Below are 21,900 nucleotides of genomic sequence, written 5' to 3'. Positions count from 1 at the left end.
TATCATGTATAAAAAACTAGCTGCATAAGCACATGACTTAACATGGTAAACATCAGAAGAAACATCTAAAATTGCTACAAGTGTTATTTCTGGGAGATGGGTGTAGGAGGAGGGATTGGTTCCGCAGAGTGGGGCAGGAAACTTCTTACATTTCAGTATAAGCTGGGAATGCTGTTTAAACTATGTGCATGTTTTACTTTGGAAAAGATAAAGAATAATTTTAAAAAGCCCCAAGAGACACATCCGGTGAATGATCTACACCTGTAGCCATGCTTTCCGAAGTGTGATGGTCTTCCCGGGGTGGGTACTCAGTCATCAGGCAATGAATTCAAGGATTCCTGCTCTGTCCTCTACCCTCTTTCCCTTTTCACTTGAAATGAGTTTGGGGGGGGGGGGGTGGTGGTGAGGGTATTAGTTTCAAGCATTAGTTTCAAGCAAGTTTCAAGTTTGACTCTTAGGAAAGTAGAGGTTATTAGGTGCACAAAGTCTAATATGGGAGAAGATTTAGAGGCCAGGGTAGGGTGGGATTAAGGGAATAGAGTTTAAGAAAACGAATGGAAGAGAGATGGTTCTCTCAATAGGCAGACTGAGTAAACAAATAGAAAACTCCACAAACCACAGCTCACGTGCCATTTCATGAGGAAGTTTTCAGATGCCTTAGCAGCCTGTCCTTACACAGTAGATGCCTATTTAATTGGAATAATGGAAATTTGGAATTCCCATTGGAATTCCCATGTCCTACATCCAGAAGTATTGCACATAGCAAGCATCTGACATTGTACTCTGCTTCCAGACTCCGTCTCATAACTGCTTGTTTTCATGGACTTTTTCTTTCCTTTTGTACCTTCTTTTCATTTAAAAATATCACCACCACCACAACAGAGCCATAAATAGATGATCATCTTTCACTCAGGTAAGACTAGATGGAATGGTTTTAAATTGAATCTGGTGGGGAGGGATTCAGACAATACTAAAAAAAATTTGGGGCGCCCTGGGTGACTCAGTCAATTGAGTATCCAACTTTGGCTCAGGTCATGATCTCACGGTTCATGAGTTCGAGCCCCACATCAGGCTCTGTGCTGACAGCTCAGAGCCTGGAGCCTGCTTCAGATACTGTGTTTCCCTCTCTCTCTGCTTCTCCCCTGCTCATGCTCTCTCTCTCTCCCTCTCTCTCAAAAATAAATAACGATAAAAAAAAATTTCATGATGGAAAAATCATTTTGAAACAGACTAGGTTCTCGTTGGTTTCATTTAGCTTAGGTTGGGATAGAAATAGACTAATTTTTACAATTCTCAAATTTAGCATTCATTAGAAACAAGAGAGCTTGTTAAAACCCTTTCTGGAGCCCCACCCCCAGACATTCTGGTTCAGCAAGTTTCTTGGAGATTCTAGCAAGTTTCCAGGTGATGCGGATGCCCCTAGCCTGGGCTCATACTTTGAGAACCTCTGGATTGATTCTTTGATGGTTTCTGAAATCCCCTGCTCAAAATATCCCTTATTGTTTTAGAAAATGGCACACTGGGTGAATACCTAAGAACCTCTGCTGGGGTCAACCGCTCTGTATTTTCACACAGATGTACTGATACTATTTCTTTCCGTAAAGACTTTGCTTTGGGGACAGCTGGTAGAGTGTGTGAGGTCTTCACTGAAAGCTGCCTCCAGAATGCCCTTCATCGACTGCCTTGCTTTCTTCCTAAAATCTTTTCCTAGGAGGGCATAGAGGAAGGGATTAAAGCAACTATTGGCCGACGCGAGAGCGATGCACACGTGGTCCCAAGACAGCAGAGCTTCTCCAAGGGGAGTTTCTGAGTCAAAAAACAATGCTAGGACCCCAACAATGTGGTATGGAGCCCAGCAGACGCAGAAGACAATCACCACAGCCATGGCCACTTTCAAGGTTTTGATCCGAGTCTTGGTGAAGCGGCCCCGTCGCATGCGGAAGATAATGAGGCTGTAACAGGCCACCATGACAAAAGAGGGCAGAAGGAAACCTACCACTAGCCTGGTGATGGTTACTGCCCCCCGGGGGGTTAGTACTTGATTGTTATATGAAAACTGGCCTAAATAATCACCCTGGAAATCTTGGAATAGCTCATACAAGTTTGAGAAATTGCTGGAAGAGTCTGAGTAAAGCTCTAAATCGAGTGGGTTAGCTCTGTGATCTTCAATGGGAAACCCACTGGGGACTATAGGTGAGACCTCATTCGCAGGCTTAAATAAGTTATCATATGGAGGTTGACTAGATAATTTAGCTGGATCTATAGGGAGTGACTGTCCAGAAGGTCTTTGAAATGTTTGAGGATGGAAGATAGTGGTGGCTGTCCAAGGCAGATCATTGGTTCGTTCAGAGAAAGCCTGCCGCCTTGCATCCATTTCTCCAGGCAGCTGAACAATGGAGCTGTCAAGAGATCCATTTTCCAGTAGATCAATGGTGAAGTCTGGATAATCTAATGAGCCGTAGAAGCCAAGATCGTAGCCACACACGTCACGGTTGCCTACAGCGAATGTTTCCCGGTACACGAACACAGGTATGCACATTACAAAAGCCACCACCCATATACATCCACAGATAGTGAAGGCCGTCCCCACACTGCGGTGATTCTGGCACCAGATTGGCTTGAGTACCAAAAGGCAACGATCCAGGCTAATGACAGTCAGCAGGAAGACACTGGCAAACATGTTGAGGACAATGATGGAGGGGATGAGCTTACAGAGGAGCCAGCCGTAGGGCCAGTGTCCCTGGAGAGCCAAGTGAGCCAGGGAGAAGGGCAAGGAGAGGCAACAGAGGAAGTCCGCCAGCGTGAGATGGAGAAACCAGACTGTGTTCACCGTCCGCTGCATCTTTAGGCCAGCCACCCACAGCACCAGCCCGTTGCCTGGCAATCCCAGTAAGAAGGTGAGGCTGAGAATGACCATGGAGAGAATTATCTGGGGTTCATACCAGGGCTGTGAGGGTAGGTCAGTTGAATTGGTCTCAGCAGAGAAAGACTCCATTGCTGAACTTCTAGAAAAATATAAACAAAAATATTAAAACTACTGTTTTAAAAAAGCATATGCTTGGGATTATAACGTTCCCCCATTATGATATAGAATGACAAAAGTCCTCACACTGTTTTAGTTTGTGTTCTTTCTTAAAATTTTTTTTTTTTTGAGAGAGAGAGAGAGAGAGAGAGAATGCATACGAGGGTGAGAGGGGCAGGGGAGAGCGAGAGAATCTTAAGTGGGCTTCATGCTCTGAGTGGAGCCCAACATGGGGCTTGATCCCATGACCCTGGGATCATGACCTGAGCCGAAATCAAGAATTGGTTGCTCAGCCTACCGAGCCACCCAGACCCCCCTAGTTTGTATTCCTTGACTTCACACTGGACCACACAAAAACGTTCTGTGACAATTAGAATCTACTGTATCAATTTAAATGCGTATCAAAATCATAGTTTCATTTGGAAGTCCCTATCTATGTACATTTCTCCTCTTTCTTGCACTTCCACTTTCTCATTCTGCACTGGTTCCTTTCCTCACCTGGTGTCTCCTATTAAAAACAAATACTAAATGACAAACAATAACTTCTATTGTTTTTGAGAGTTAACGGTCATGTTAGGAACTGAACTTCTAATTTTTTTTTAACATTTATTTATTTTTGAGAGAGAGAGAGAGAGAGAGAGAGAGAGAGAGAGAAAGTGAGCAGGGGAGGGGCAGAGAGAGAGGGAGACACAGAATCCGAAGCAGGCTCCAAGCTGTCAGCACAGAGCCCGACGCAGAACTTGAACCTACAAACCATGAGATTGTGACCTGAGCCGAAGTCAGACGCTCTACTGACTGAGCCACCAGGCGCCCCAACAAACAATAACTTCTAGACCAGAGGTTCCCAGCTTTATATCCATGAAAGGGCTTTGTGAAGCTCCATCACCACGTCAAATGTGAAGCTCCATCACCACGTTAAGATTTTAACTTAGTATATTCTCATTTCTTTGAGGGTAGAAGTTCCATCCATTCCCTCTACCAGATCTTTGAGGGACTCACCGCCGTAAAAAAGGTGCAGTGGATTCAGTTACGTCTTTAGATACCTCATCTTTCCCTTTTTGCTTTCAAATTTCTCAAGAGTTGTTTACCCTCTCTGCATTGATTTCCTCCTCACCCATCATTTCTGTCTTGTTAGTTTTTTTAATGTATAATCATAAATATGCATACATATACTCACATATGAATTTTTGAGAAAAAAATTTTAATATGCACGGAATGATCTAATTTTGTCAAATTTTGATTAAAAAAAATATGCATACATATATACATATATGTATATGCATACGTGTATATATGTATGCATTTTTTTCTCAAAAAAATTTTTTAATGTTTATTTTTGAGAGAGAGAGAGAGAGGCAGAGTGTGAGTGGGGGGGCGGGGAGCGGAGAGAGAGGGAGACACAGAATCAGAAGCAGGCTCCAGGCTCTGAGCTGTCAGCACAGAGCCAGACGTGGGTCTCAAACCCAAGAACTGAAATCGTGACCTGAGCTGAAGTCGGAAGCTTGACCGACTGAGCCACCCAAGGCGCTCCCCCCCCCCACCAGTTTTTAAAATTGTGTTAAAATACTCATAATGCAAAATTTACCATTGTAACCATTTTTTTAAAGATTAACATTTTTTTTAAGTTTATTTGCAGAGAGAGAGAGTGGGGGAGGGGTAGAGAGAGAGTGGGGGAGGGGTAGAGAGAGAGGAAGAGAGAAAATCGGAAGCAGGCTCCATGCTGTCAGTGCCGAGCCCGATTTAGGCTCATCCCTATGAACGTGAGATCACGGCCCAAGCTGAAATCAAGAGTTAGACACGCAATCAACTGAGCCATCTAGGTGCCCGTGTTTCACCATTCTTAAGTATAAAGTTCAGCAGTGTGGAGTATATTCACATTATTGTGCAATCACTCTCTAGAACTTTTTCATCTAGTAAAACTGAAACTCTACACCCATTAGACAACAATTCCCCACTTCCCTCTTCCCCCAGCCCCTGGCAAAACACCATTCTACTTTCTGTTACTATGTATTTGACTACTGGGCATTTGTCTTTTGGTGTCTGGTTTATTTCACTCAGCATGATGTTCTCAAGGCTGATCCATGTTGTAGCATGTGTCAGAATTTCTTTCCTTTTCAAGGCTAAATAATATTCCATTTTACGTAAACACCACATTTTATTTATCCATTCATCTCTTGATGTGAAGTGCTCTCACCTTTTTGCTGTTGTGAATAATGTTGCTATCAACTGGCATGCATATTGTTTTATAAACTGCTTTCTTTTTTTTCAGCTAGTCTCCATATCATACAGTAAGACTGTACCTTAAGGAATGTTCAGTCTTTAGCCAGTGTTTTTCCAATCATTCCCAAAATATCTTCGATAGCTGATTTGTCCACAGTTATAGCCAATCTAGGATCACACTTTGCATTAGGACGAGAGGTTTGAATTGAGAGAGAGAGAGAGAGAGAGAGAGAGAGAGAGAGTACATGCGTGTGCACGCGAGCGGGGGAGGGGCAGAGAGAGTGGGAGAAGGTGAGAGAGGACGGTCAGCACAGAACTCGATGTGGGGCTCGAACTCACGAACCGTGAGATCATGACCTGAGCCAAAAACAAGAGCTGGTTAACTGACTGAGCCACCCCGGTGTCCCAGGATGTTATGTTTCACAAGTCTCTCTTTTTTAGCAGTTTCTCTTTTTCAAGGAGACTAGCTTGTTTCAGGGTCTGTTGTTCCCACCATTCGTTTTTTACCTTTTCTAATTTGTCTTCTGCCCCATCACTATGCTAAAATTACATATAAATAACAAATCCAGGGGGGCCTGGCTGGCTCAGTCGGTTGAGCATCCAATTCTTGATTTCGACTCAGATCATGATCCCAGGGTTGTGGGATTGAGCTCTGCGTCGGGCTCCGAGCTGAGTGTGCAACCTGCTTAAAGTTCCCTCTTTCTCTCTCACTCTGCCCCTCCCTCCACAGAAAGAAAGAAAGAAAGAAAGAAAGAAAGAAAGAAAGAAAGAACAAATCGCAACATCTTATTCTGTCTTCATCCACCAGCCCATTCTCTTGACCTCTGTGACATTACTCTCCCTTAATTCTGAAGACTCATAAATGTACTCTATTTTACAGCTTCCCTGAACAACTCACTATGCTGGCTCATGTTGTTTACTTCTGTCTGGAATTACACCCTTAACCTTAACCTCCTCCGTCTTGCATCCTTAATCTCTATCTGTTCAAATCCTAGCCATTCTTCAAAAACAAGCTCAAATATTATTCTTCCTTGAAACCTTCTCTTACAGTCTCAAACAGAAATTAGTCCTTCAGCCTCTTAAATTTGTGTGTGTGTGCCTGTATGTTGAATCTCCTTTCATATTATCTGTGCAATGATACATTCTGTCTTGTATTATAATTATTATCGCGGCTGTCTTATCTATTATGCTGGCCTTAAATCTCATGATGGTAAAGATGAACCCTCTTCCCAAGTACTTTTGTTCTACAGAATTTAGCACAATGCCTAAAAGACCAAAAATTACTTCAGTGGATGGATGTTCATTTGGGGGTTTACTTTTTTTTTTTTTTCAACTAAATTTAAAATTCTTATTCCTGTCCATTAACCCATTAAAGACGCGGTCTCTTCTAACTTCCCTTTGGTTTTCCAGTTCCCGGTTCTTACTGGCTGCAATAGCATTTTATGTTTCCTTTCATAGAGTCCCAAAATATTTTTGTGGCTTCGAAGTCGTTCTGCTGACTTTACCAGATGTTTTCATAGGGCCTTACATGATTAGGAGAAGTTAAAATAACTGAGTCAACAAAATAATAAAAAAGAAGAAGTGATTCTCATTCCCCTCTCTGTAGCCTTACCCACACAATATTCAAGTCCTATCAAGAGCCCTTCCTTCCCTGCTGTGCACGGCAGGTACCCTGGTCCACGGTCCTACTCCAACACACATATTAATGCGGAGATCCATAAAATAGTGAGAGAAGGGTGGAATCAGAGAAAGCTAGGGCTCAAGGGAAACTTAGTAATCATCTTTCCTTGTCTCTAGTTTTATTTTGCAGTTTTTGACGCTGACACTCAGCAAATTAGCTGACTTTCACACATTCACAACTAGGAGGGTTCTGAGATTTTAGGACCAATGTCTTTCACACCAATACTCCTTTTACTAGAGAGAATCACAGAACTAACAAGTCTTTGGTATTGCTAATAAAGGGAAAGGTATGGAGAACTGCACCAAGTGAAATAATAAAGACCGAAAAGAGGGGCGGCTGGGTGGCTCAGCCGGTTAAATGTCGACTTTGGCTCGGGTCATGATCTCATGGTTCGTGGATTCCAGCCCCGCATCGGGCTCGGTGCTGACAGCTTGGAGCCTGGAGCCTGCTTCGGATTCTGTGACTCCCTCTCTCTCTGCCCCTCCCCTGCTCTTTTTCTCTCTCTGTCTCTCAGAAATGAATAAACATTAAAAAAAAAAAAAAAGTATTTCCAAACAAGATAACTTTTTACATTTCTCCAAGTGCTTTGACTGAAAAATACCTCTACATTTAAGATTGGTAGAGCTCCTTTCTTTCTTTCCTTTCGTCTTTTTAATTTTCAACACTGAATTGGCTGAAAGTATTTAAAAAGATAAAGGAAATCCTGAAACTGAAAGTCAATTATGATAGGGAGAGAAAGCAGATTCCAGAATCAAATACTAGTGATAGGATGACAGAGTCAGTAACAATAAGGAACAAGCAAAAGAATAAAAGAAAAAAAAGAGAAAGTGGAATGAAAAAAAAATATATATATACATAAAGAAAAAATAGGTCACCGATTTGAGAAACAAAACTATTGATTCGGAAAGCTGGAATCATAGTTCAAAAAGAGAAAGATAGCCAATTTAAGAGAGAGAAAAAATGGTATGAAAATTCACTATTAGTTCTAGAATGAAACTATTAAGAAGAAAAGTAAATAGGATGTGGGATATTTAGCGAAAGAGAGGTGGATGTGGGGACACAACAAAAACAATACAAGCTGGGGAAGGAATGGGGGGGGGGAGGGAGAGGATAACGACCCTCAAACCATTATCCCTAACAAGGAAACAAGCACCAGGGGCCAGGTGGATGTAAGCTTTTCTTACCAAAAACCTGAGATGCTAGCTGAAGGTTTCAGCACCAGCCTGGAGGTCCCCACACGTCCAGCCTGGTCTTCACTCTTACCCACAATCGAGTTATGAAGTATATTTAGGAAACTTGCTGAACTATTCCTCTTTCCCCTCTCTCTTCGTTTTTGATGACGAGGGACGGAATTCCTCACTTTTGACTCCTATTTGACTTTGGAGGATGAGTTTCAAAGTGAGTCATGTATGAATGTCTCAGATAAGGAGAGTGAAAGAACGGAAGTGGGAGGGCATGCTTCTCGGATGATTTCTGTGGGACAGAATACGGCTAAAGAGGGAAGTACTTCTGTAATCAGCTCCTTGCTTTGTAGGTTTGGGCTTGTGCTTTAGAAACGCACTAACATGGCCCTGCCATCTGTGAGGGTGGAGGTGAGGAGTAGTTGGGACGAACGCCCCGCACAGCATCCCTTAACGCTCTCAAACAGCATCCCTTAAACGCTTAACATGTGGAAAGAAGCAAGCCATACCGAAGTCAGATTGAGCTATGCCCTAATCTTGAGAGATTCACAATCTGGTAGGAATACGCACCCATACACTACACGACTGTAATACAACCCAGACGATAACGGCAGAGGTACCAGTAGAAGTAGAATAGTAGAAAATAACAGGGAAGGGTATATTTAGTCTGGGCAATCTTGGAAAGTCTTAAGGTAGAAGTAAGAGCTGGGCAGGTCCTTAAAGACTTCTATAGACACCAGAAGCGGGCATGCTGTTTAGAGTGTGTAAATAGAGCCAAAGGAGACAGGCAGGGGGGGCGTGGGAGAGTGCTTCCGGCATTGGGAATGGGCAGAAGAGTCAGCCAATTGGATCGTTTCATCAGGAGGGAGTGCAGAAGATTGAAGCGGGACCTCGCGCAATGATTCCTGCTTGAAGTATACACTGGAAAGAATTCTCGCTCACGTTATTCCTTTAGGCATATGCATGTGAAATAAAGTTCATTTGGGTCAAATGTATTTGAACACTCTTGCCTATGGTAAAGGCTTCAGTCCATATTGATCAACTTATTGTCCAAACCGTATCTGCTCCTCCTCCTGTTTGCAGAGAAATCACCATGGAATTTAATTAATTAATTAATTAATTAACTAATGTATTTATGCATATTTGAGAGAGAGCACGCAAGAGCGGGGCAGAAGAGCGGAAGCAGAAGGAAAGAGAGAACCTCAAGCAGGCTCCACGCTCAGCAGGGAACCCACCTCAGGCTTGGTCCCACAACCCTGGGATCATGACCTAAACCGAAGTCAAGAGTCAGACGCTTAACTGACCGAGCCACCTAGGTGCCCCATAACACGTATCTTTTAGAAGGTGGTTTCAGGGGCGCCTGGGTGGCGCAGTCAGTTAAGCATCCGACTTCAGCTCAGGTCACGATCTCACGGTCCGTGATTTCGAGCCCCGCGTCAGGCTCTGGGCGGATGGCTCGGAGCCTGGAGCCTGTTTCCGATTCTGTGTCTCCCTCTCTCTCTGCCCCTCCCCTGTTCATGCTCTGTCTCTCTCTGTCCCAAAAATAAATAAAAACGTTGAAAAAAATTTAAAAAAAAATAAAAATAAAAAAATAAAAGGTGGTTTCAGGGATGCCTGGCTGGCTCAGTGGGTAGAGCATGCAACTCTTGATCTTGGGGTTGTGAATTCAAGCCCCATGTTGGGGATAGAGATTAGTTAAAAATCAAACCTTTAAGAAATAAAAATAAAAAGGTAGTTTCAAACAAAGATGGGATCATAATTTCCATGTGATTTTATGACCTGCTTTTTTGCTTAACAATATAGCAGAACATATTTCCATGTTAGTGCATGTAATTCTATTAATTATATTGTTTTTTGATCTAGTATTTGGAAACGTTGAATAATGAAGGTATTCAGAAAGCACAAATACTAAGCATACAACAGATAGACAGTATTATCACAAGTGTATGTATGTATATATACACACACATATACATACACACACATGTATATAGACACACACACACACACACACACACACACACACACATATATACTTAAGATAATTCATTCCCATGGTAAAAAAACAAAAAACAAAACAAAACAAAAAACCCTCTAAATATAGAAGGATTAAAATGGAAACCAAAATTTCCAGAACCTCCAGTTATCCTATATTCACTCCCTAGTGGTAATCTCTTTCATTTATATAAATGCAATTTCATTACACATGTGTCTTATTCTGCCTTTTCTATTTATCTTTTCGTATCATGACATAGTAATCCACATCATGCTTTTTAATTTGCTCCATATTATCCCAGTTAATCAATTATTCCTCTGTTGATGGATATTCTGTTTTTATGAAATTTTATTATTTTTTTAAAGGAGTATTTTAATTTTTTTTAACGTTTATTTATTTTTGAGACAGAGAGAGACAGAGCATGAACGGGGAGGAGCAGAGAGAGGGGGAGACACAGAATCAGAAGCAGGCTCCAGGCTCTGAGCTGTCAGCACAGCTCTGACAGCTCAGAGCCCGACGCAGGGCTCGAACTCACGGACCGCGAGATCATGACCTGAGCCGAAGTCGGACGCTTAACCGACTGAGCCACCCAGGCACCCCATGAAATTTTAAAGCGGTTATAAACAAGGCTCCAACGAATACTCTTTTATTTTACACATCTATGAATATTTCTGCAGAATAGGTTACCAGAGTTATAATTGTTAAAGCTGAGTTTGTGCATTTACATTTTCGAAAGATATATAATTTCCCATTAAAGAGATTCCATCAATTTACACTCCCACCAACAGTGGTGAGAGTTTTTTTTTTCCATTTGCAAAAGGTGAGGTCTTTATCATTAAGTTCAGTATCAAACACTACTCTGTTCCTACTATAGACACTATGCTTTTGCACTAGGTGATACAGAAGCAATGAGAGAGTTACGTAATTATTACACACTAAGGGCTGCTAGGAGATTCCCAATTTGCCCTGTAAACATGGAAGAGAGAAAGGCTAATTCTTCTTGAAGCAAAGAGAAAGATGATGCCCTGAAAAAGGTAGCACTTGAGCTGAACTTTAAAGATGGGTAGAAATGTTATAGGTGCCAGTAGCGTAGAAAAAAATAATTTGTCTGTCTTACTTCCCTACTAGACCATGACTTTGTTTCTATCTCCAGTACCTGCTACGTGCTTGGTATAACACATGTTTGGGGCACCAATGAATGAAGGAAGGAATGGTTGAAAAGGATGTTGACTTTTAATTTTTTAAATATTTATTTATTATCTTTGAAAGAGAGTGAGAGTTTGCGTGTACACACGCGAGCAGGGAAGGGGCAGAGAGAGAATCCCAAGCAGGCTCCACACTGTCAGTGCAGAACCTGATGTGGGGCTCAAACCCGCGAACTGTGAGATCACGACCTGATCAGAAATCAAGAGTCGGATGCTTAACCGACTGAGCCACCTAGGCACCCCTCGACTCCTGACTTTCTAAAGATTATAAAGCAATTAAAACTAGTTAGAGAACTTCCAGTTGTATTCCTTAGATTTTCAGATCGGGAAGAAAATTACTGAAAACATCTTGTAAATAGTACTCCTGTTTTTGGATGATGTCTGTCCCATCTTATAACATGCTGGTGGTTTTGTGGTATAATGTGGAAAATTTGGGGAGATTTATGCGGTGATCTTCTGTTTTGTTTCGTTTACATATCTGATTATAAACATGTAAGCAGAGATTAGATGCGTTCTTTAGAAAGAATGAAGTTTTGAATGTATATTTCAAAGTCAGTCGTATTAAAACCTTCTATGAGCTGCTGATAATTCTACGTCTTCGGTGATGGCAATTTGTACTCACCTGGCCAAATTGAACATTTTGGAGTCATAGAATCTCTAGCCTGTTTTGTCTGAGAGAATTAAAAGTCAAAATACAACAAAGTTTCTGTCCTTAAGGACTTTGATGAAAACAGTTTGAATCCCAGCTCTGCCACTTAATTATGTGACTGTACAGAAATGATTTAAACTCTGTGATTTCATTTCCTCACCTGCAAAACAGGGATTGTGTCAGGTTTTATCTATCGAGACTTAAGCCCATTCCCATCCTTCCTTATGATCTCTCTGTTGGAAGCCTGGGAACCACATTCTGTAGACCTTCTCTCGGGTGGAGTTCTGGATAGGCTCTGCCGGAGGGGCATGCTCGTGTGCTAATGGACGGTGCAAAGTGAAGGGAATCAGATTTAATTCTGGAACTTAGTTTGTTCGCGACGACTGCAAGTCTATTTCATTATTTATTTATTTACATATTTATTTATTAAGTAATCTCTAAGCCCGATGTGGGGCTCGAACTCATGACCCAGAGGTCAAGAGCTGCGTGTCCCACGAGCTGAGGCAACCAGGCGCCCGATATTGCAAACCTATTTTAAAGGTAAAAGGACAAAAATTGCACAATAGAATACATATTAAAATTATATATATATATATATATATATATATATATATATATAAAACATACACACACGGAAAGAGATTAAAAGTGGAATCATTTAGATTGTGGCCGCCCTAGCAGGAGACAACTCTGGTGATTCCGGCAATGGAGATGAGAGGTGGGAGGCTGGCTGTGGCAGCTGCTGGAAGCCGTGGGCTCTAGCGGGATTACTGGTTCTTGCAGCAGTCTCAGGCCTGTCAGTTCCTACATTCCTGCTAAGCAGCACCAAGAGCCCTCAGCCTCAAAGACAAGTGCACACTTGCCCATTCTTGTAACACCCTTCTCCGTGTTTCTCTTCCAATTCTAAGGAATTCCGTCTCCTGCGGTTACATCATTTTCTCCCTTTTGATTCCTCTACTCCTTCTGACACTTTTGTAACCAAGTCCTTATATCAAATACCCTGTTTGAAGTACCTACAGTGGTCTGTACTTTACTGGCTGCGCAATGACCCGTTGGGGGAATATTCCCTGTACTCTGTAGGATTGTTAGGAATAAATTAATACATGCACATAAGCTCTCAATAAATGTTAGCGATTATTATGCCAAAAAAAAAAAATCACATGGCTTCTAATCGTCTATTATATCACAGCCGTTCTCCCATCTTGGACGTGTAACAAATAATTTACAGAATGTTCTTTTCTGATTGTTAAGTCGTGTCCTTTCTGCCAAATCAAACCCTAACCTTTGGCCTTTAAGGATGTAGATTAGATGTACTCTCTTCTTCCTCTGGTATAACTGACAAATTATGCACATAGTTATAACAAAACCAAGTAGGAATACAATTTGAAGAACAAAGTCACCCGGAAATGAAAACAATTCAGTTGACAAGTAAACAAAACAAAACAAAAAACCAGTTTATCGCATCAATATAACAAATATTTGATGCAGATAGTCATGGGTCTTGAAAGAAGTCAGCCAGATTTGACATGGTAAGTCACTCAAATCTGAGTGACTTAAAGAAAATTAAATATTTTATTGATTTACCGGTTATTAATTTTCTTTTTTTTTTTAAAGTTTTATTTATTTAAGTAATGTCTACACCCAACATGAGGTTCAAACTCACCACCCCAAGATCAAGGGTCTCATGTTTTTCTTACTGAGCCAGCCAGGCAGCCCTATTGGTTATTAATTTTCTATTACAGTATGTACCGAGGAGAGCCAAGGAAGGGAGATTGAAAGGGAAGTAAACTGAGTGCAGCTGCATTTTTCAAGAACACCCTCTGTGACTTTAATTCCATGAACTGAAAGTGGACATGGGGGCAAGCCTTTCCGTTTGTGCTTATCTAATCTGATGAGAAACCATAGGGACTTTTTCTGGTGGGGACAGGACTCAGGACACTTGTGGGGTACACAGGTCTCTACACAATTTCGTGAGTAAATTTTGGTGGATTTTGTAGGTTAGTTATCCTACTTGTGCATTACTTAGAAAACGTCTTCCCCATTTCCTTTCTTCTTTCTCTTTTCTTCCCCATTTCGTTTTCACTAGGATGCAGGGGACAGAAGGTGGCGCTACTGAGTTGGGAAACCACCCAGCGTTCCCCTCCGTAGAGGGGAAAAAACCCAATTCTCCATCTTTTGCGTGTCTCCTTCATTTTCATACAGCCGACATTTCACTTCTGACACGTCTGGCCACCACACTTGTGGGTTTTATTTTTCTTCCCACAACCAAACCATTCTGTGAGGCCAGTCGGTGGCAGTTTAACTCCATTCTGACGCTGTCTACCTGGATAGTATCTCATCCCGCAGATCAAGGACCGAGTCCGGCAACACTGCGCTTCACTTCGGGTGCCAATCCCAAGTAGGAGGTCCCCAGGTTACCCACAACTTCTGTCCCTCTTGGCTACGAGTCGGACGTTCCCATGACCTTCTCCCCCTTGGATTCCATTACTTACTAGAGCCCTCCCAGTGTGGATGTCTTCACCACCCTGGTAACTCTTTGAACCTCATACTTTGGGGATTTTTATGGAGTCTTCCTCACCTAGGCTAGATCAATTATTAATGCCTTCTCCCACTCCTTTACCTTCTCGAGAAAATGGGGGATGGGGCTGAACATTTCAAGCTTCTAACCATGGCTCGGTCTTTCCGGAGCCCTCATCCAGGAGCTACCCGGGAGCCCACCCAGAGCTGCCTCATAAGAACCCAAGACACCTCTATCACCCAAGAGATTACAAGAATTTCAGGACCCCTGTGTCAGGAATCAGGTTCAAAGACCAAACATACAGAACAAATGCTCTCTCTCTCTCTCTTTTTTTTTTTTTTTTTTTTAATATAGTTTATTTATTTTTGAGAGCTAGAGACAGAGTGTGAGCAGGGGAGGGGCGGAGAGAGAGAGGGAGACACAGAATCCGAAGCAGGCTCCAGGCTCCGCGCTGTCAGCACAGAGCCCGATGCAGGGCTCGAACCCACAGCTCCGAAATCATGCCCTGAGCTGAAGTCGGAGGCTTAACTGCCTGAGCCACCCAAGCACTCCTAGAACAAACGCTCCCAATGCTCTTCCCACTTAGGAATTTACAAGGGTTTTAGGAGCTCTGTGTAAGGAACTGGGGGCAGAGATCAGGATATATATTTCTTATTATAAATCACAGTATCACACATAGCCATTTCAGATACAGTGCTCCTTATGTACTCACCACTTTTGCCCGCCATTAAGGAAAAAATGATGTCAGGTAACTCCTCTTTAGTTATTATGTTCTCTGCTGTGAAGCAGCAGAACTACTGATCTACTGAAAATAAATGCGTCAATGCTTATCTTTACCTAAACAAACATGAGCATTCTTATCTCAAACGTAGATCGGTATCGATAATTGTAAGACCTTACACACTGAGAACACATCTACCAACACTGTGCTAAGCACCAGCACGCCCCAGTGATGCGAAAGATCCTAATACTAGTATCTCACTGTCAAAAAGGACACTGAGTTGCAAAGAGGCTGAGGAGTTACCCACGTTCACGCTACTGTGTAAATGGCCAGAACTAGAACCAGACAGCTGGCCTCCAGACCCCCTCCTCTTGGCCACCATGTTCCCTCGTGAATGCTCTATTCTTTTGGCATTAGTGGTAATTTATGCTGTATAGAGTCGCCAAGAACACTGAATTAGCAGATACAGAACGATTGCTGCTTGGGGAAATGAATGCAGATTTACATTCCGTCATCTGGTCACAGTATTTTGGTCAACAGATCCCTATATAGTTGATGGTTGAATAGCATGGAGGTTAGGGGTGCCGACCCCTCGCACAGTCAGAAATCCATATATAACTTTTGACTCTCTCTGGACTTAACCTACTAATAGTCTACCATTGACCAGAAGCCTTGCGAATTAGCAGTAGACTAACACACATTTTGTATAGGTATTATATGCTGTATTCTTACAATGAAGTAAGCAAGAGAAAATAACACGTTATTAAGATAATCATACGAGGGGGGCCTGGGTGGCTCAGTCGGTTAAGCGTCCGACTTCAGCTCAGGTCACGATCTCACAGTCCGTGAGTTCGAGCCCCGCGTCGGGCTCTGCGCTGACGGCTCGGAGCCTGGAGCCTGCTTCTGATTCTGTGTCTCCCTCTCTCTCTGCCCCTCCCCCATTCATGCTCTGTCTCTGTCTCAAAAATAAATAAACGTTAAAAAAAATTAAAAAAAAAGATAATCATACGAAAGAGAAAATAAATTTATAGTACTGTCCTGTATTTATTTTTTTTAAAAGCCATGTAAAAAAAAATAAAAAAAAATTAAAAAAAATTAAAAAGCCATGTACAAGTAGAACTGCCCAGTTCAAACCCATGTTGTTCAAGGGCCAACTGCATAAACTTGTTTTATATGTGTTTCTGTTGAAAGACATCTTATTCGGCGTACATCGTGTTTTTAAAAAAATTTTTTTAAATGCGTATTTATTTATTTTGAGAGAGAGAGAGAGCTGGCGAGGAGCAGAGAGAGAGAGAGAGCGAGAGAGAGAGAGGGAGAGAGAAAAATCCCACGCAGGCTCTGTGCTGTCAATGCACGTAAAATCATGACATAAGCTGAAATCAAGAGTCTGATGCTTAACTGACTGAGCCACCCATGAGCCTCAGTGTATGTTCTTGGTTTATTAACACTGACTTCTCCACCGGTAGCATTATAACTCATGCTTGAATGAAATTTACCTAACACATGTATTTTCTTTGTAAGACACATCACGGGCTTCTTGCACTTAGAAACATAGCACAGCTTCTGCACTATGCCTGGGGAGCTATTTTAATTTTTTTTTTAATTTTTTTTTCTTTTTTCAACGTTTATTTTATTTTTGGGACAGAGAGAGACAGAGCATGAACGGGCGAGGGGCAGAGAGAGAGGGAGACACAGAATCGGAAACAGGCTCCAGGCTCTGAGCCATCAGCCCAGAGCCTGACGCGGGGCTCGAACTCACAGACCGCGAGACCCTGACCTGGCTGAAGTCGGACGCTTAACTGACTGCGCCACCCAGGCGCCCCTGGAGAGCTATTTTAAACAGGAAAACTTCCAAGAAAAAGCATGAAACATGCAAAAATCTTAGCACTACATAGACTGCGAGGGGCATTTGTTTGCAATATGAAAAGCGAAACAGGAAGGCATGGCACTATCTTGTTCAAACTCAGCTGTATATGTGCATTTCAGGTGAGTCTTTGTGTGTGTGTGTGTGTGTGTGTGTGTGTGTGTGTGTGTTTATTTATTTTTGAGAGAGAGAGACAGAGTGAAAGTGGGGTAGGGGCAGAGAGAGAGAGGAAGACACAGAATCCTAAGCAGGCTCCAGGCTCTGAGCCATCGGCACAGAGCCTGACACGGGGCTCGAACTCATGGACCTTGGATCCATGACTTGAGCCAAAGTCGGAGGCCCAACCGACTAAGCCATCCAGGCACCCCTCCGGTGAGTTTTTGCCACTCTGTGCCTGTCTGAGAGTGACTGTGGGAAGTTTGGTGAATATTAATCTTGGGGTTACAAATAAATTTAAGCAAATAGGCAAATTCACAAACATGGAATTCGTGAATAATGAGGATCTACCATAACTGCTAAAAGTCTTGCATATTCTGCCCACCAACTGAATGGGGAGGTTGGAGGGAGAAGAAAAAATTACAGAGGCAGAGTTGCATGTTGGTTGAGCACCTGCACTTGGGGGCGCCTGGGTGACTCAATCAGATGAGTGTCCAACTCTTGATTTTGGCTCAGGTCATGATCCCAACGTCTTGAGATCAAGTCCCATGTCAGGTGTGGAGCCTGCTTAAGACTCTCTCTCTCTCTCTCTCTCTCTCCCTCTGCCCTTCTCCCCTGCTCACTCTCTCTCTGAAATAATTTTAAAAAATTAATTAATTAAAAAAAAGAAGAATTAAACCTTTAAAAAAAAAAAAAAAGGACCCGAGCTGGGAGACGTTTAGATCTGTTTGCCAGTTGTGACTGTGGACAAGTTACTTAATCACATTGTACCGTTTCTTCACCTATAAAACAGGCAGGATAATCACAGTACCTGTCTGTTGCGAGTAATAATGATAGAAAGCACATAAGCATGCAGAATAGTACTCAGTGCTCAATAAATGTCACTCATTACTATAATTCAACCAGAGACACAGTATTACTAATAATACATGTAAACATATAAATTATAGGCAACTGTTGTGTTGGTATCAGAAATTTAAGGTTTTCTTTTCCTGACACTTAACTATTAAATGAGCAACTCAATAGAGCTTTCTGTATCTCAGCATATTTAAAATAAAAATTTTTTAAATGCTTATTTATTTTTGAGGGAGACAGAGACAGAGTGCTAGAAGGAGAGGGGCAGAGAGAGAGAGAGAGAGAGAGACAGAGAGAGAGAGAATCCAAAGCAGGTTCCAGGCTCTGAGCTGTCAGCATGGAGCCAGCCCCATGCCGGGCTTGAACTCACGAACTGTGAAATCATGACCTGAGCCTAAGTCGGACGCTTAACCGACTGAGCCACGTAGACACCCCTATCTCAGCATATTTTTGATGAAAATTGGGTTAATACTATCTAGCAGCCAACAGTGTTGTGAGAAATAAATGAAATAGTGTATGCGAAAGCATTTTGTAATTTTAAAGGTGCTATATAAATACCAGGTAATATTATTGTTTTTTTTTTTAATTTTTGTTTATTTATTGATTTATTTGGAGAGAGTAGGTTCCTCGCTAATAGCACAGAGCCCGATGCTGGGGCTTGAGCCCACGAACTCAGAGATCACCACCTGAGCTGAAACCAAGAGTCAGATGATCAATATCATTATTCTTTTTTTTTTAATTTGTTAATGTTTTTGTTTATTTTTGAGACAGAGACAGAGCATGAGCAGGGGAGGGGCAGAGAGAGGGGGAGACACAGAATCGGAAGCAGGCTCCAGGCTCCGAGCTGCCAGCACAGAGCCCGACGTGGGGCTCGAACTCACGGAGTGTGAGATCATGACCTGAGCCGAAGTGGGACGCTCAACCGACTGAGCCACCCAGGCGCCCCTCAATATTATTATTCTTGTTCTACTGATTATTTGTTGTTGAAATCAATAACTGACCACTTGCTTGCTTCCTATATCACTGTTTAAATGTTACTGGGAGGTATATAACCCATTTGAAAGAGTCTGTAATGAACATGTACGTTTTAAACAATAATGAAATGACTACCATGAGCTTATCATCCAGTTTTAAAAGCAGAATGCTGGCCAGTATCACTCAAGCAGCCTCTGTGTACATCCTGATCGTCCTCCTCCCTTCCTCCTCCCCACTATCCACAGTTGGGAGTTTCGTGTTCAGCATTTCCCTTCATTTTGAAAATGGCTTTGCCGCCTAAATGCATTTGCCAAAACCATACGATTTTAGGTTTGTTTGTTGTTGAATATTGTCCAAATGGACAATCTTGTTGTTTCTTAACTCACTTTTCTCCCCAGTCAACATTATGCTTTTGTGATCTATCCCTTTTGATGCACGTGGTGAGCAGTTCACTCATGGTCACTGTTTACATTACCCTATTGTAGGAATATACCCCAGTTGATTTGTTCTAGTGATGGACATTTATTTCCAATGCCTTGCTGTCACAAATGGTAAACAACGCCGCGATAATATTTTGTGCAATTTTCCTAACAACCTCCAGCCCCTGGTTGTATGTTTGCACCTGGGGGACATATGCAGGGCTTGTTCTGTTTCAGTGGAGAACTCCTGGTAGGAGCACGTTCAACTTTACTAGATATCGCCAAACTCCCACCAGTTCCATTGCCCCATATCCTTGCCAACATTGGATGTGGACCAATTTTAAAAATGTTTGACTCTCTGGGTTGTGAGAAATGTCACCCCAAACTCTTCGTTAAATAAGGAGAGTCCTCTGGAGATCAACTGTTTCCTTAGAAAATGGCGCCTGGGTGGCTCAGTTGGTTGAGCGTCTGACTTCTGCTCAGGTCATGATCTCACAGTTCGTGAGTTCAAGCCCTGCACCGGGCTCTCTGCTGTCAGCACAGACCCGCTTCAGATCCTCTGCCCGCCCCCTTTGCCTCTCCCCTGTTCGTGCTTTCTCTCTCTCTCTCTCAAAAATAAACATTAAAAAAAAAAAAGCATCTACAGACTCTAGTAGCTATAGGAGGGACTAGAAATTGCTTCCGTTGGACTTGCATTTGGTAGTGCAGTATAAGATAACAGAGTTGGGAGGAAAATCAGACATCTTGAGCTGTCGTGTCGGGTCCTTCTCCTAATTCCATCCCACACCTGCCACATGCCTCATGTCCTTGAGATGGAATGAAGATTCTCAAACGATGAGTTATTGCTACAAACCTCCGTGGGGCCAAATCATTTTCCACCTTCTGCAGCCGTTAAGGCTTGGACACCTAGGAAGAAACAGACATTTTTCTTAAGTCAGAAAAAAGAATCCTAACTCAAGAGTTCTCATCTGGAACTTCAAGTGAGACATAGCCTTTGTTTTTCAGGGTTGTAGGACCTGGTAGAGCTTTCTCTACAAATGCTAGGGTGGCTTGGATCTTAAACTCTGTAGTTCTAGGACTTGCTCAGTCTTCTTCCCCCCTTAAGCCTCTAGGTCACTCCCATTCTAACTGTAGATGTTGCTGGAACACACTGTGTGCCAGGCATGTCTCCTGTGTGGGGGATACGGAGTAAATCAATTGGACAAAGTTAGAATTCGTTACCTTTCAGATTTAGAGACTGTCAAATTCACAAACTGGGCCAGTTTAACTTGACCCAGTAGCTACGGCACCACATTGGGAAGCAAGGAGTAGGAGGAGGTAGATTTAGGTGAATGACTGGCTTTATTTACTATTTAACTAAAACATCACGAAATCATTGTAAAACCAGTACAGTGTTTCTAACTTTTAACAATGCTCATTTTTGAATTATACAACTAATAGGTGCTCATTGAAAAAAATTGAATGCAGACATGTTGAAAGTGAAAGTGAAAATTCTTTCTCTACTTTCTCCACTTCCCAAGTCCATTTCCCAAGAAGTTGTTGCTATTAAATATACCCTTTTTCAGGGGCGCCCGGGTGGCTCATCCGGTTAAACATCCGACTCTTGATTTCAGCTTAGTTCATGGTTTCACAGTGTGTGAGTTCAAGCCCCACATCGGGCTTTGTGCTGACAGCACAGAACCTGCTTTGGATTCTTTCCCTCGCTCTCTCTCTCTGCCCATACTCCGCTAGCACTCTCTCTCTTTCTCAAAATAAATAAACTTTATTTTTTTAAAAATTTTTTTTTAATTTATTTTTTTTTCAACGTTTATTTTTGGGACAGAGAGAGACAGAGCATGAATGGGGGAGGGGCAGAGAGAGAGGGAGACACAGAATCGGAAACAGGCTCCAGGCTCCGAGCCATCAGCCCAGAGCCCGACGTGGGGCTCGAACTCACGGACCGCGAGATTGTGACCTGGCTGAAGTCGGGAGCTTAACCGACTGCGCCACCCAGGCGCCCCAAAAATAAATAAACTTTAAATATACCCTTTTCAAAGTTTTCTACATACCTGGAAGTATATGTGAAGTATATGTGTATGTGTGTTTGAATATTTCACATACTCACTTTAAATTATACATATAATTCAACAGCTCACTTATAGCACTCAGTAATTTACCATGTCATTTCTTCATTATTTAATTAAAAATTTTTAACTCTTGGACTCCCATTCTCTATTTTATTATAATCACATATTTAAAACAGATGTATAAGGACATAAAAAATAGGATCAGTATCAGCTTCATCAAGTTGTGACTATGCAGCTTTATTAAGGTTTTAATATTTATTTCAGATATATATATATTTATTATTAAAAAATGTTTATTTACTTTTATTTATTTTGAGAGAGAGAGAGAGAAGGAGCATGAGCAAGGGAGGACAGAGAGAGAGAGAGAGAGAA

General features: G+C 42.1%; 1 protein-coding gene across 2 annotated transcripts; it reads right to left on the bottom strand.

The window, feature by feature from the left end:
- Window positions 1-1,100: 1,100 nt before the first annotated feature.
- C3AR1 (complement C3a receptor 1) lies at window positions 1,101-8,374 on the bottom strand. 2 transcript variants are annotated; one of them, XM_045061331.1, is made up of 2 exons: window positions 8,108-8,374; window positions 1,101-3,002 (listed from the first exon to the last, which is right to left on the bottom strand). In XM_045061331.1, the coding sequence occupies exon 2, from the start codon at window positions 2,993-2,995 to the stop codon at window positions 1,568-1,570; it is 1,428 nt and encodes a 475-aa protein (XP_044917266.1). In that variant the 5' UTR covers window positions 2,996-3,002; window positions 8,108-8,374; the 3' UTR covers window positions 1,101-1,567. The 2 variants fall into 2 exon arrangements, with proteins under 2 accessions (XP_044917266.1, XP_003988433.1); XM_003988384.6 differs by having other exon boundaries at window positions 1,101-3,005; window positions 8,108-8,372.
- Window positions 8,375-21,900: the final 13,526 nt, after the last annotated feature.

This window comes from Felis catus, chromosome B4 (genome assembly GCF_018350175.1).
Source record: "Felis catus isolate Fca126 chromosome B4, F.catus_Fca126_mat1.0, whole genome shotgun sequence".
Lineage (NCBI taxonomy): Eukaryota > Metazoa > Chordata > Mammalia > Carnivora > Felidae > Felis > Felis catus.
The sequence above is the reverse complement of the archived record's forward strand: the minus strand, read 5'-3'. Positions and strand labels throughout refer to the sequence as shown.

Bases quoted from the DNA above. Each gene is read 5' to 3' on its own strand.
- C3AR1 (XM_045061331.1), bottom strand. From the start codon at position 2,995: ATGGAGTCTTTCTCTGCTGAGACCAATTCAACTGACCTACCCTCACAG.